Source organism: Ceratotherium simum, chromosome 4, assembly GCF_057802395.1.
Source record: "Ceratotherium simum simum isolate JZ-2026a chromosome 4, ASM5780239v1, whole genome shotgun sequence".
Lineage (NCBI taxonomy): Eukaryota > Metazoa > Chordata > Mammalia > Perissodactyla > Rhinocerotidae > Ceratotherium > Ceratotherium simum.
Window position 1 is genome coordinate 9,788,942 of NC_141903.1, and position 14,868 is coordinate 9,803,809.

Here is a 14,868-nt window from a genome sequence, read left to right on the forward strand (position 1 = left end):
CGGGATCTGAGAGAGACTAAGAAAGCAGCAGATTCCCCTCTCCTGTCTCAGGGCCACTCCAGGGAATGCGCTCTTTAGGTAGAACATATGGAGGAATCAGCAATGAATAGAAGGTGTGATGGAAACAATAGTGAATCGAATATATGGCAGCATCAACAGCAACAGTTATTATTTTCTTTTAATTTTTTTCCTTCAAGTTTGTCTGGTTAAATGCATCCATGTTTTATGTGCATATGAAGCAATTCCTCTGTTTTCTTATTTTATAGGTAGGGAAACTGAGATTCCTAGATTTTGAGTCCTTGCCTGAGGTTGCACAGCATGGAAACAATCGTATCAGAAATTAAGCCCAAGTCTGCCCAGTGTAGCCCCTTCCTCAGCCCTGGGTGCCTGACTCACTCACTCGCCGAGAATTCTCTTGTGATAATTATAGGGAGACAGCTGAAGGGAATCTCAAGGTTATGCCTTTGAAAGAGACTGAGGGGTGGTTGGAAAATATTACAAGGCCATGCTCTTTCCCCTGGCAGTTCACTGATTTGGGAGATTGTCTACATTTTAGGTCAACCGTCAAAACACATTTTCATCTGCAAAGACCCAGCCAAGCAGGAATGCAGTGTAGACATATGGGTGTCAGGAGTTTTAATGGAAATGTAATTGGACCCACTTTGGAGAGTAAGTCCCCTTCATCGCGCCTCCCACTGGGCTGGGATGACTGGGGCCAGTGGGGAATTACCAACCCTGTCGCTCTCTCTGCCTCTCTAGCCCCCTGAGCTGGCCTTCCTTGTTTACTTACTTAGAGCCCAGCAGAGGAAGTGGTAAAGGAAACTTGCTGAGTCGTTTTCTGAGAAGAGACCATATTTGTTCTCAGAGGAAGCCGTTGCTTTCTGGGATCTAGTTACAGCAGAAAAGGCATCTGCTCCAACAAGGGTGTTCTAGAGGGTAGCTGGGAGCTGGAAGAGCCAAGGACACCTCCACACTCTGGATTTGGGGATCTCGGTCCATGGGTGCAGTGCCTGTGCTCAGCTGGTGAGCTTCGCCTGGGAGAGCAGCCATGGCATTGAAGAACGTGCCCTTTCGCTCCGAGGTCCTGGCCTGGGACTCCGACAGCCTTGCAGACTATTTCAAGAAGGTGAGCCTTGCTCTTTGGTTGGTGGTAGGGCTGGCAGTGCCCTTGGTGGGCTGGGCAGAGGCTTGAAGATGGAGTCCAGGCAGAACATGAGAAGTGTAAAAGATAGCAGTGGCACTTCCAACCCCGTGGCAACCTCACCGTTGAGCGAGTGCCATGTAGACACACGTACACCACTCAGCTTTCTTGGCAATGAGTTCTGGAAAGAAGGGAGGCCCTCAAATGACTGCGTACCTACCGCATGCCAGGGCTTGAGTTTGCACTCCACAGGCACTGTCCTATTAAACACTCTCCAGGATTGTTGTCCCCTGGGCTCAGCTACAAAATAAGCTCAGGGAGGTTAAATGGCCCAAAGCCCCAGGGACTGCGTGTGACAGAGGCGGGATTCCAGTCACGCCTGTCTGGTCTCAGAGTCCATGCTCTGAGACTCAGAACTACTGTAACTGAGAGTAAGAGCAAGGCTACCTACTAGAAAGGGGAGAAATGGAGTCCTGGGAGGAGAACAAAGAAAAGGCAGGGGAGGAGGGTTGGAGAGGCTATGATGACAATGCTGGAGACGGCGTCTGGGCGTTCAGTGCTCATCACCCTGAAAGAGGCTCCTCAAGCCTTTACATGGGACAGAGTCACATTGGAGCTCTATGAGGGTCTCAGGAGGCAGCCAGAAAACGGATACGAGCCCCAAGTTATGGCTTGGGAAACTGAGGCCCCTACAGAAGAGGTTTTCCAGGCAGGGTCAGAGCTGAGACAAGAGTGTTGCTGTCCTGCCTTCCAGCCTTGGAGGAGATGCCCAAGGATCCCCAGACTTCGTCATCTGCTAGTGGGACCACAGGTCACACATCTGCTTGGGCAGATCCCAAGCTACATGACTCGATTGGGGACCATCTACCCCTGTCCAAAGGATGAAAAGTCTTGTGAGGGACATTTGAGCTTCTAACACCCCCCACCTCTGGAGGCTGGCATCAAAATCAGTTGACACTCCAGGCTGTCATAAAGAAGAGATTTTAAAGTCAAGACCTTAGAGGTCATCTAAGTCAACTTTCTGTTTTTTGTGGGGTTGGAATAGGCTCCCTAGGACACATAGCTGAACCTGGGTCTACATAGTACCAAGGTATTTGTAGTACCAAGTTATTTGTAGTCACAACTGTCCTTCCCCAACCCAGAGAAGAAAAATATGAAAATGTTGAATTGGGTGTGACGTGGTAGAAGCACAGCCCACAGATCCTGTTATTTTTCTGCTTTTTGTGCATCTTATTTCTGTTCTTTTTCCCTCCAAAAGGTCATAATAAACTTAGGTTTCAGCATTGTGGGTGCAAAGATCATTGAACAACTGATTTCTGAAGGATGTTTCTAAATACTTTTCTTAAATGTGGACCAAATAAACTCAGGCAAGAAGGTGAAATTTGCCAAGATGCTATCAAGTGGCATGTTAGCTCAATAAAGGAAGGAGAAAAGAATTGAGAAATAGTGAGAGAAAGCAGGGGACAGGCTGAGAGATACAGACAGGCCCCATCTTCAGTATGAGAAGGAGAGTTACACAACCCAGTCAAGCAACAGAAGGATCCACGGGTGAAGTTCCCTTTAGTCCAGGGAGACGAACTTTAGGTCAGCGGTGGTTCAGGGAGACAGCTCTCTGCCTGAGCTGGGGGAAGGGAGAGCTTTCCTCCTGGAGACCCCAGGCCCCGGGACAAGTCCACAGCACAGGGACAGGTTCGCCCTCCCAGCATGAAAGAACTCATGGCAAGAACGAGGAGATTGAGGGGAATCCATGATCTGGGAAGTCCCAGCCCCCCACAGACTCAGACACCCTTCAAATCCTGAGCACCCGCATTCCCCCAGAGAGAATATACCAAGTGAACTGACCACGGAGTCATTTGGGGATGGATATTAACCATCAAACCTCCTACTTAAAGGAGCGACTGGCAGATGCAATTTCTAATGAAGCAGCAGGGTCAGGCCCGCCTTGGAGACACTCCCCACCCAGCTCTGGAGTCAGACGCACATTAGTTTGAGTCCTGGCTCTGCCACCTGCTAGCTTGGTGACTTTTCCTTAGTGGCTTCACCTCTCTGTGCCTCAGCTTCCTATCAGTAAAGTAGAGATACTAACAGTAACTACCTCACGGGATTGTTGGGGGAAATAACGTGTGCGAAGCATTCAGCAGAAGGAGGGGGCCGATTCGTGTTCCATGCTCCCTTTTTCCTGCTCTATAGATTGGACTCGAGCTGGGGACGCCCTTGCAGCCTGTCTGGCCTTTGTGTCTTATTGTCTCAGATATGTATAGCTCATCCTCTGTCTGGAATGTAAGCCCCTGAGGACCGAGGTCATGTGTGCATTTCTTTAACCCCTCCAATTCCTTTTGACTTGGCAGCAGAGCATCCCTGGGCCATGCAGGGAAGAGGCACTGGCTCAAAGCCATGAGTTCTAATCCCAGCTGTGTTCCCAACTCGCTGTGTGACCTTAGGCCAATCCCCTTCCCTCTCTGGGCCTCAACTGTCCCATCTATGACACCAGGTACCTACTCTAGACCAGTGCCAACCAAAGCTGGGTACTCCTAAGAATCAGCTAAGTATTTACTAAAAATACAGACTCTAGCCCCCAGGCCCAGATATTACTGGATCAGAATCAAACTTCTAGGCAAGCCCCAGTCTGCGGGGCTGTCAAAGTCTGCACTTTGCAACATCAGAGATTCATCTTATCAGATGAATACATCTGATGAATTCATCTTATCAGATGATAACAGTGAAAATGATGAATTAAAGACAGTTGAATATTCCAAGAACCACTTACACCCCACTGCACGTAGATAAGAGGGATGCTCAGGGCTCCTCAGATGCTGCTTGCTTTCTACACTGACATCTAAATCAGCTTTTTCTAAGCTTTCTGACGTTCATCCCACCCTTTCAAGCCAAGAGGTTACAACAATTGCATTCACTTTTTAGATTTGTTGGCCATAAGAAAAGACCATGATTTCAAATTTGCCCCAAAATAAGCCTGCCACAAACTGTGACTCACACTTGTGATGAGAACCTAGGGTTCTCCAGGACAAATATGCAGCATGAAACATCAAATTTAGAGATGTTTCCAGTGCAAATGCTTATGCTGTTGAGGACAAGACGAGACGGGCACCAGATGCGACTGTTGGTTGATGTGACTCCTTGGGAAAGCAGCCAAGACCCTAAAAATGAACATTGCTGTCTATCCTATAAGTATTCTGAGAATTTAGCTCAAACAATTTATCTTAAATAGAGGGAAAAAAAACTGGATGCAAAAGAAAATCCGTGCTGTTCTCCATTTTGATCTGGGTGGTATATTCAGCTGCACTTAAATTGGTTTACTTTACTTACTGTACGTAAGTTATATTGTTACTAACAAAAATGGAGAACATTCCTGACAGAGACATTAAAGCCTTGTTCTGAAGCCCAATTGTCACCTCTGTCACCTGCTACCCAGGGAATCTCACGCAAGTTACTTGACTCTCTGCACCTTTGACTCTCTGTCTGAAAAATGTGAGGATTAATGACTGAAGATGGGTTTAGATACTTAGCACAGTGCCCGCCACATAGCGAGTGTTCAATAGTTATTAGCACCTTCTATTGTCATTATTGGAAGCACAGTTTGGTAAGCAACCTAAGTGTTCAACAATGAGGAAGTGATTAAATTAGAATAACGTTTAAAATAAGTTTGCAATAACAGGAGGCAGTGTTTATGTTATTATTTTAGGGTAATTTAAAAAAAAAGTCAGGATAACAAGATTGAATATAAATTATAAGCTCATTTGCATTTAGAAACATGCTTAGAACAAAGCACTGGGGGGAACATGTCGCGATGTTCACCGAGGTTGACTTTGGGCAGCGAGACAACGGATGCTGTTTATTCCCTTCTTTCAGCCGCACTACCTGCCCGAGGAGCACATGGCTAGCCCTGTGCAGCTTTGAAGGCACTCTCTTTCTGTAGGGGTTGGCCCCACAGCCTTAGACTGAGGCAATTTCTCCATTTCAAGAGTCCCAAGGGGCTAGTGAAAGCAGGGCTGAGGTGGGGCCGGGGCCCCTCTTTTAACAGGGGAGGGAAGGGGGGAGTCTGGCTAGCCGCAAGTACCACAAATTGCTAAGCTGCTGGGGGAGGCAGGGGAGGGGGGCCCAGGGCATGAGTCTGCCTGCCGCTGACAGCGCCTTCCCTTCCTCTTTGCAGTTGAACTACAAGGACTGTGAAAAGGCAGTGAAAAAGCACCACATCGACGGGCCGCGGTTTTTGGTAAGCGAGGGGCCAGTTTAACACCTGAGACCAAAGCTGTTCTGTGCTTTAGCTATTGGCTGCAAGGCCACTTGGTCTACCCTGTCCCTAGGGCTGCCCAGGGCCAATGTCTGTCTTCAGGATCCCCAGGCAGCCCTTTGCCTTCTTCAGAAGGTTTGTATGAACCTCTCTCTCAGCACCTCGCGGGATCCTTCTATTTAGGATACCTCCCAGATCCTTCACTGATAAAAGATACATTCTAAAGACAAAGCGTAAGGAGGAAACCAAGCATAGTTACACACACACACACACACACACACACACACACACACACCTTGAAAATCTATTCAAATACCATCCATATTTGAGAAACCCAAGGAGAAAAAAAGACCAGATGAGAGAATAGAAGACTCTATTTTCCCATCTCTCATTTTGGGGTACATACTCACTGAGTGGAATAAACAATGGAATCACCCTCATTGTTTCAAATATGTCCCTCTTTCTCTCTACTAAATTCGCATAGTTGGTTTTGTGCCAAGGAAACACACATGTGATGTGGCTCTCTCCCCTCCATTACACTGCAAAAAGCTTTAAGTGCAAGACGAAGATGCAGCCATATATTAAGGACTAAGCCATTAAATGAAAAGGGAGGTAGCTCTGACGGTTGGGATAGAGGATTGGGTAGTGGCTGGGGATGGTCTGAGCGTTTCCCCTGAAATGACACCTTTCCTATGGGTAAGAGAGACCCTGACTGCACCAATCCATCCCTTCCGATCACGTTTCTTCACTCTTTAAAAAAGAAGTGGGAACAAGACTTCAAAGGTGTTCTGGGGTAGATGTTCCCTATTTGATTTGGAGTGAGGAGGGCAAGCCAAGCTGGTTTCCCTGCAAGGCCTAGTCAGCAGCAGTGAGGGAACCGGGCCACGAGACTTCAGGGTTGGAAGGGACTGGAGAGGTCACGTGCTCTAGCTTTCCACCCAGCACACCAATCTATTTCCTGTATTGCATCTCTGCCACTGACATCTGCTTGAATTCCTTCAGTGATGGTGAGCTCATGACCACCCATAGTCACCTGCCCCTTTCTGGGCAGCTCTGGAGTCTCATGCTGAGACCAAGCCTGTGCTGCTATCAGTCTGAGTTTTGCTTTCATGTGCCATGGAAGACGTGTTTATCCACTGTCCCACCTAAATCATTCATTCATTCACCCAGCCATTCACTTGACAAGCATTTTCCTGAGCAACTTTTACACACTGGACTATGCCATATGCTGGGAATATAGAGATGATTAAGATGTGATTTCTGCCTCCCTGAAGCTTGTTTTATAGCAGAAAGGTATCTTCAGAAAGGCTTCAATCACCTCATTTGCAATTGAGGAAACATGTACAGAGCTGTGATGTGATTTGTTCTAGGTCACGCACTCAGTAATTGGACTCAAGCACACATGTAATTTAATCTAACACTGCATGGGTTTACAGTGCTATTTCTTCATACGGAGCTTTGAGCCCATAGAAGTCCTGGAGTTTTGTTGTTGTCGCTGTTCTTGCAAATTACTGCTGCACCTGAATGTTTCCTTCTGGTGCCTCCAGCACTAAAAAGAGACTTATCAAGGCTGAGCGGAAAGGGAGTAAGACATCTTGCTGAGGATGGTCCTGGTTGTGGCCCTGATGGCCTGGGTCACCTTGAACAAGCACTTGCCCTCTCTGAGCCTCCCCTTGCTTCTTCCTCTGACAACTAAGCACGTTGGACTGGGTTGTAGTGGTTGACACTCCCTTCCAGCTCTGTGAGTCCCCCCAACACTCCGTGTGTGAGCTTCAGGCCTGTTAGGACAGGGTTGTTTCCTTGGTGGAGAGATGGTTTCCGAGCAGCTTTGTCTCCTCTGCTCCAGTATCTGGGACCTGTCAGGCCCTCAGAGAAGACTGCATATTCTGCTCATTGTGTGAAAAGGAGGAAGTGGAAAGAGGGATGTTAGGACCCAGGAGAGCAGGGAGCAGAACCTGGGGCCTGGCCCAGCAACTGAGGTATTTAAAGGCAGCTTCTGCTGAAACCCACCCCCACCCCAGGGACCCTGGGTACAATTTAAGCTCTGATCTGAGCTCTAATTTCTCATCTATCGTTCCTTCTGGTTTGATAACATCCAGGACCATTCTGCTATTGAAGGCATAGTAGAAGGCTGTAGTCCATCATCCATCCTTCCCTCCCTCCCTCCCTCCCTCCCTCCTTCCTACGTTCCTTCCTTCCTTCCTTCCCTCCCTCCTTCCTTCCTTCCTTCTTTCCTTCCATCCTTCCTTCCTTCTTCCTCAGTGTAGGAGATAGTAGTTCCCTTGAATCTGTTTTGCTGCCATTTTTGTTTTCCAAAGAGAAGGGTAGGAATTTGTCTGGTGGAGAATGGGGGTGCTATGCTCCCAGAATGTTGAAGAAGAGGAGGAAACGTGCTTGGAACCTGTGTCAGTTAAGAAGGCGTGTGGCCGCCTGTAACAGAAACCACAATGGCTTAACCAACTAGGGGTTTATTCTTCTCAAGTGATAAGAAATCTAGAGGTGGGCGCTTGGGGCTGGTGAGCCGCTGAAGGAAGTCATCAAGGCCCCATCTAGCCTATGGAAAAAGCCTGTGGCTTCTGTCTTCATGGGTGCAAGGTGGCTACTCCATCTCTGGGCAACACATCTGCATTCCAGGTGGGAGAGGGGAGCCAAGAGTGAAAGGTGCATAAGTGCGTGGGGAATGCATCACCCCCTGATTTCAGGGAAACTTTTCCAGAAGCTCTGTCCAGTAGACTTCAAGTTACAGCTCACTGGCCACAGCTGAGTCCCATGACCTCAGCCATCTGCAGGGGAGTTGAGGGCATTAAATATCTTGAACTGGATACATTTACTGCCCTGCACAAAACCCTCCTGGTAACAAGGAAGAAAGAGAGAATGGATCTTAGGCAGGCAAGCAACAGCATCTGCCACATCGCCTCTCCAGGCAGGACCAATTTGCAGCTCTCCTGCCTCTCATACCCCTCTTGAGGTCACCCTCAGCATGTAATCATACTCCTGCAAAGCCACCGACTAAGTCCAAGTCGTTGTAATAGGAACCCAGAATTTGCTGACGGTTTTTGAAGGAGGTGGAGGAGGGGGTTACACCACACAGCAAAACTCTCCAAAAATTCTGTTTAAAGCTCTCTCATCTTTCCTTTCAGTTCCTGTCTTGTTCTGAAGGCCTTTCTCTTTCCTAACATGCTGTTCCTCTGTGTCTCTGGCCATGCTCACATCCACATTCTCCTTCACGCTCTTCCCCAAATTCCCTCAGCTTATGTCCTCGACTCAGCAAAACAGAAGGCAGTGGCCAGCACCCATCACTCAGCTATCGTCCCTCTGGCAGCCCCCAGGAAGCCCTCACTCGTCATGCCACACTCTGAACATGAGTCACAGTAACTCCCTGAGAGGGGGGTTGTTCTGGAGGGAGGAGACGCCACAGCTCAGTGATGTTAAAAAAAAGAAGGAGAAGATATTAAGAAGCCTGACCAAAAACCTGATTCTCTCAGGACCCTTGGCAGACTCCTGCCCCAACCCTGCCACCGATGGTCTGATGAGGGGACTGGGGCAGATACTGCTCCTAAGAGCTGGAACACGAGTCCAATACGCACATTGCTAAGGTGCCCCGGCCCCTGTCCAGCTGGGCTCAAAGGGAAGCATGCCCGGCTCTTCCCAGCGGGCAGCAAACAACCTGCCAGGCAGCTCCTGGTCCAGAGCAGGAGAAGAAGCAGACACTAACCTCCGAGAGCTTGCCGGACCCCAGCTGCTCCCTCCCCTGGGGTAGTCATGACTCACCTAACGCCAGCATTTCTCACTCACTAGGATGTGTCCGGCAGGGTGCCAAGCACATGATATACATCATCTCATCCAATCCTCATGACCCCTGAAAGGTGGCTGTTATTATTATAATGGCCCCCATTTTACAGATAAGGAAACTGAGGCTCAGAGAGTCTAAGTGTGTGCCCCAAATCAGATAGCTGCTAAGCGAACTAAGAGTCAAACCCAGCCTGTCTGACTCCAGAGCACCCCCTAACTACCAAGGCTCCCGGCCTTAATTAGAATGTCGATGGAGCTCCTTCTTTGGCTCAGCGTTGGTTCTATGGAACATGTGCCTACCCTCTTTTCTCTTCCCATTATTCACACCCCTACCTCCTCTCCTCCTTCCAAGATGCCAACTTCTTTCACCCTCCCCTCCTACGTCCCTCCCACCTAGGCCACCGGGACCCTCAAAGGGCTTGGACAGGGGAGGACGAACACTTGCAGGAATTAAATAGACTGTGGATGCCCCAGAGCAAGGTTCCAGCCCCAATTCCATCACCTAGAAGCTGAAATTCCCTTAGCATCCCCGAGCCCCAGCTTTCTCCCCTGTAAAATGGGAACACTGATCGTTCATCACATGGTTGATGTGAAGATTAGTCAAGGTGCTGTAAGGCAGAGGCCCAGAGTCAGTTCTTCACAAATAGGAGTGTCTTTCTCCTTCCCTCTCGGTTCCCTCAGGAAAGCCTCTTTGTTGCATCCCCACATCTAGAGAATTCTACCAATAACTCTGATAAAAGAGGCTTTTGGGGTGTGATGGTGGTAGAAGAGGCACAGATTCCTTCTCCAGGCTGGCTTTTCTTTGGTGCTCCACAGAGAGACTGAGAGGGGCCCTGAAGTCTGGGCTAAGAGATCACGACATGGCCAAATTCAGCCCATAAAACAACTTCTGTTTGGTCCCACAATTCAGCTCTCATAAGTATTTGTTTGTTTGTTTAAGTTAAAATCATTTGTCAGTATTTAGAACTCAGGTAATTTCACATAAAATCTAGAGTTTGGGATTCCTTTTGAAAAAGTAGATCTGGCTATACCAGGCCCATAGGCTTTTATACAACATCTAGAAGCTGCCCACTTTGGGTGGATGGGTGGGGGTGTACTCTTCAGTTTGCCGCAGTCCCCACCACTCCCTATTGTTTCATACTCTATTCACCTGGCCCAGAGCCCTTCCTGTGGGTTGTAACCTGCTGGTGTCTTCATTTCAGAACTTGACAGAAAATGACATCCAGAAGTTCCCTAAGCTCCGGGTGCCGTAAGTACTCCCGCCTGATTCCTGGAGTGGTTTGGGGAACAGAGGTTGGAATGGGGAGTAGTCCACAGGGAGCTGAGTCAGTTATCTATCACTGTTGGTTTGAAATAGGAAAGCGAGAAAGAAGAGTGATGGCAAGGGCAGGGTGTGGGGAAGAGAAGTTATGGGGAAAAGGAAGTAACAGATCAACCCAGCTGGTGTGTTGGCTGCTCTTGCCAAAGACAAGCCCAACTCTGGACCATGTTTTCATTTCCTCTCTCCCCAGTGGGGTGGTTTGGGCCTGTGAAAATAACACCAGAATCAAGAAGGCTGGGGTTTCATCATGGCATCATCACAGACTCAGTGTTTGCTCACGTTTTCTGGACCTTAGTTTCCAGCTCAGTAAAAGGAGAGTTGGGCCAGATGAAGGGTGGCAATGGACATCACTTTGTCTGTCAATACTGACTGCTTGGGAATGGCTGTCAGGGCCGTTGTGTTGAGAAGAGTTCTAAGGAAAGGTGAGCGTGACCCATTACTGATGTCTGACATGGGTGCTGAAATAGGAAGCTGCATTGTGCATATCATGCCATGTGTTTTCTATCCCTCTAGTAAAGGTCTCACATACTCAAATGCTTACAGGAGCCGGGCAGGTGATATAAACGTATAAAATGGGCCAGGTTGAAAAATACTAAGTCCTATTGATTTCACTTTCATTTTGCCACCTTTGAATAAAACATGGGTATGGAGAAATATGTCTTCACTATAAGAAAAATAATGGCACAGTTATGATGATAAAAGAGGTAATCAACACAAAGCCACATTGTTGGTGAAACAACAGGGAGTAGTGGAGATTGTGGCAAATCAGAAACATATTTTCCATCCAAGGAGAGCAGCAGCTACTTAGCGCCAGTCAATGTGGACCCAATGATGCCCAATCTTTAAATTTATCAAAAGTAGCTAGAAATATAAGTCTTATGTGATACATCTGAATTTTTAAATGTTGGCTCAAATATTTTTAAACATTGTAGAAGCCAAAGTAAACATATCTAGATTTAGTCTGGGGGCTACCAGTTTGAGACCTCTACCCAGCACATTCTCTGAGGTACTTTCTCTTGTTCTAAGGGTCCTAGAGCTCATAATGGTAAAAGGGAAGTAGGCCAATGGAGTAGGTAGGACCACCAGTGTAGCTCAATTAAGGAAAATATGGCTCTCAGGTTTCCCTCATCTGGAAGGGTGAAGGAAAAGATAAATAAGGATTTTTGCCTTTGGCGCTGCCTATCTCCAGGGGCAAGTATTGTTGAAGAATGCTTATTCTTCCTAAGGGTTATCTCTAATGACTTATGGTTATTTAAATTTAAATTAAATGAAAAATTCATCCCTCAAAGGCAGTAGCCACGTTTAGGTGGCTCAATAGCCACATGTAACTGATGACTACTGTATTGGACAGTGCAGATATGGAACATTTCTGTGATTGCAGAAATGTGGTGCTCTAGAGCAAGATCATAGTTCTATGTGAAGGAGAGACCTTAACACATGAATCAGATTTGGTGGCTGGTGGGCAAAGCCAGCCTGCAGGCATATTAAGTTTGGTCCACACAATGTTTTAGAATCAAGAAATCTTCTATAAAATCCAGCTTTTCTAGAAACCAATGGAAGATGTGGTAATCCAGGGTTCATAGTCTATTGTGGGAACAGTCAGCTGAAACTGAGTGTCTGCTGTCCTGTTTAGATGGGGTTTATGCTCCCCAGTTCACCATGGTCGCCACCACTCCTTAAGGGATTATCCTAAGGTGATTTAATCATTTATATCTTATGCATGGAAACTTTGGCTTTCTGACCAACAAGAAGTAATAGAGTGCAGATTTTCCTCCCACCTGAAATAACCAAATAACCAGATAGAATATATGAAGCAGCCATTTTCAAGACATCGGACATCAGATAGTAAGACATGGAAAACAAATGAGGTGATTTCTCACTGCTTTGAGAGAGTCTCCAGGCCATGGCACAAGGAGCAGGGAACACAGGTGGAGTCTGGGGAACTCCTTGAGTTGAGGAGACAGAGCTGAGGGTCAAGAAATCTAGAGTTCATTAAATGAGAGGAGAAAGCTGCATGAGAAAATGTTCTGGAGAACTGCAGAGGATCCCTCTTCAGCAGAGTGCTGATCAGTGCATGCATGTAAGGAGACTACCCAAAAAGAACCACCCAACAGGATTCGAGGAAACAGCAGCCAGCCACAGGGCAAGAAATGGTGCCTGTTTCTACACAGGAAAAACTCCAGATTCACAGTCATTGGGTAGGGTGCACAGAAGGACCTTGCCTCAGTAGCAAGAATAATTAACCATAGTCTAAAACTGCTCTGGCCCTGCCTGGCGAATCCTAAGAGCAAAACTGAAAAAAAAAAAATCAAATTGTTCCCAAGTAACTTAACTATATCACAAAACAACATCAGAAGGGACACTGCAGAAGAAATTATTAGTAAACATGAAGACACAGCAGTGGAAACTATCCAAAATGAAACACAGAGAGAAAAAAATTAAAACAAAACAATGAAAAGAGCATGAGGGAACTGTAGGGCAAACTTCAAGTAGCCTAATACACATGTAATTAAAGTCCAAGGGAGAGGAAACAGTGTGCATGCAGAGAAGGGTTGGAGAGACAGAAATAAAATATTTGAAGAAATAGTGGCTGAAAATTATCCAAGTTGGATGAAAATGATAAGCCCAGAGATCCAAGAGGCTCAACAAACTCCAAGCCCAAGAAACCGCCAGAAAACTACTGGGTACATCATACTCCAAGGTACATAATCAAATTGCTTAAAACCAATGATAAAGAGAAAATCTTAAAAGCAGTCAGAGAAAAAAGACACATTACATACAGAGGAACAGATATAAGGATGACAGCAGATTTCTCATCAGAAACAATGCAAGTGAGAAGATACTGGAGCAGTGTTTCAAAGTACTGAAAGAAAAATACTGTCAACCTGGAGTTCAATACCCAGGAAAAATATCTTTCAAAAATAAAGACTTTTTCAGACATACGAAATCTGAAAGAATTCATCACCGGGTGACTTGCACTACAACAAATGTTAAAGAAAGTCCTTCAGGCAAAAGGGAAATGAGACAAGTTGTAAATCTGGATCCACACAGAGGAATAACGAGTATTATAAATGGAAACTATCAGATGAACAATGAACTGAAAGACATTCCAGGAATGGGGAACATATTGCAAAGCACCAGAGGGCCACCAGTGTGTTCAATGGAACTGCCAGTGGGTCAGAGGGGCTGGGCATATACACAGGGGATTGGAAAGCAAAGAGGCTGGAATGACTGGTCACAGTTTAGAAGGGTCCTGTGAGCTGTTCTAAAGGAGTCTGAGAGTGTTAGTGAAGTGCGTGCACCAGGGGGAACATTAAGGTCAATCTTGTGTCTTGGCTCTCTCCAGGGCAGTGTAAAGATGATTTAGAGGAGGGCCCAGCTGGAGGCATAGAAGTAAGCTAGGAGATGGTGGACATGATCCCGCTAATGAGATGGGAGCCTCACCCAGGGCTGTGGCTGTGAAGACGTGAGAATGAGGGGATTTAATCAGAACAGTAGAAGGAAAGAGATAAGGAAGGTACTTTCAGCTTGGAAGATCCCTTTTTATATTAAGGCTGAGCTCAGCTGATGTCTCAAGCTATGTTTGAGTGCCTGGAGGAGGAGGTGGGTGAGACGTGGCTGCTAGTTAGTGTAGAAGGGATGGTTGTAAACACTTATGTTGCAGGTAGGGTAGGGGTGGGATATTTCTTCAGCTATTTGAAAACTGAAACAACAACTTTACCTGTACAATCCCCCTCCAATATGTTTGAATGTGTGCCCCAGACAAGCTATGAGGCCCATGGAACAGGAAGGGTGAACATGGGGAGCGATGGGGAGGGGACCCAAGGAAGGTCGGGGCTGCCCCGATTAGTGACTCTGAGAGCTACCCTCCCTCTTGCAGTGATATATAATAAGGACCAATTCCATCTCTACCTCTGATGAGCTCTACACCGGGGACGAGTCCCTAGACCACCCTCAGTTTCCTAGTCTATAAAATGAAAGAACGGGTTACATGGAGTGTGGGCTCACTCGTTTTAAAGGTTATTATTTTAGATATGAACAGGCAGACGGGAGAGCTTAGTGAGTAAAAGTGTGGGCTCCAAAGTCAGACTACTTGAGATCCAATTTTTCCATTCACTATGTGAGTCTGTGGACAAGTCATCTGAGTTCCCTGAGCCTCAGCTTCCTCATCTGTAAAATGGGGAAAGTTAGAGGAGATAATGGGGAAATCAGAATATGCACTGAAGAAGTATTAGCTGTCCTTATTATTTTATGCAAAATCCCGGTGAGCACAATTTCAAATTTTTACTAATTATTCTATCCTGCTAAAGAGGGAGGATTAAAGAAAAGAAAGGCATAGGCATTGGAGCACGGGGGAGATCCAGA

General features: G+C 46.8%; 1 protein-coding gene across 2 annotated transcripts in view; it reads left to right on the top strand.

Annotated features, from left to right (window-relative positions):
- The first annotated feature begins 817 nt into the window (after positions 1–817).
- The window catches only part of LCP2 (lymphocyte cytosolic protein 2), a 44,739-nt gene continuing 30,688 nt past the window's right edge, over positions 818–14,868 (top strand). Inside the window, exons 1-3 of one of the 2 annotated variants that reach the window (XM_004428539.3) lie at positions 818–1,126; positions 5,310–5,372; positions 10,385–10,431. In XM_004428539.3, coding sequence (XP_004428596.1) covers positions 1,049–1,126; positions 5,310–5,372; positions 10,385–10,431 — 188 coding nt within the window. In that variant the 5' untranslated portion in view covers positions 818–1,048. The remainder of the gene's footprint in view (positions 1,127–5,309; positions 5,373–10,384; positions 10,432–14,868) is intronic. The other variant, XM_014786110.2, reaches the window with a different exon arrangement.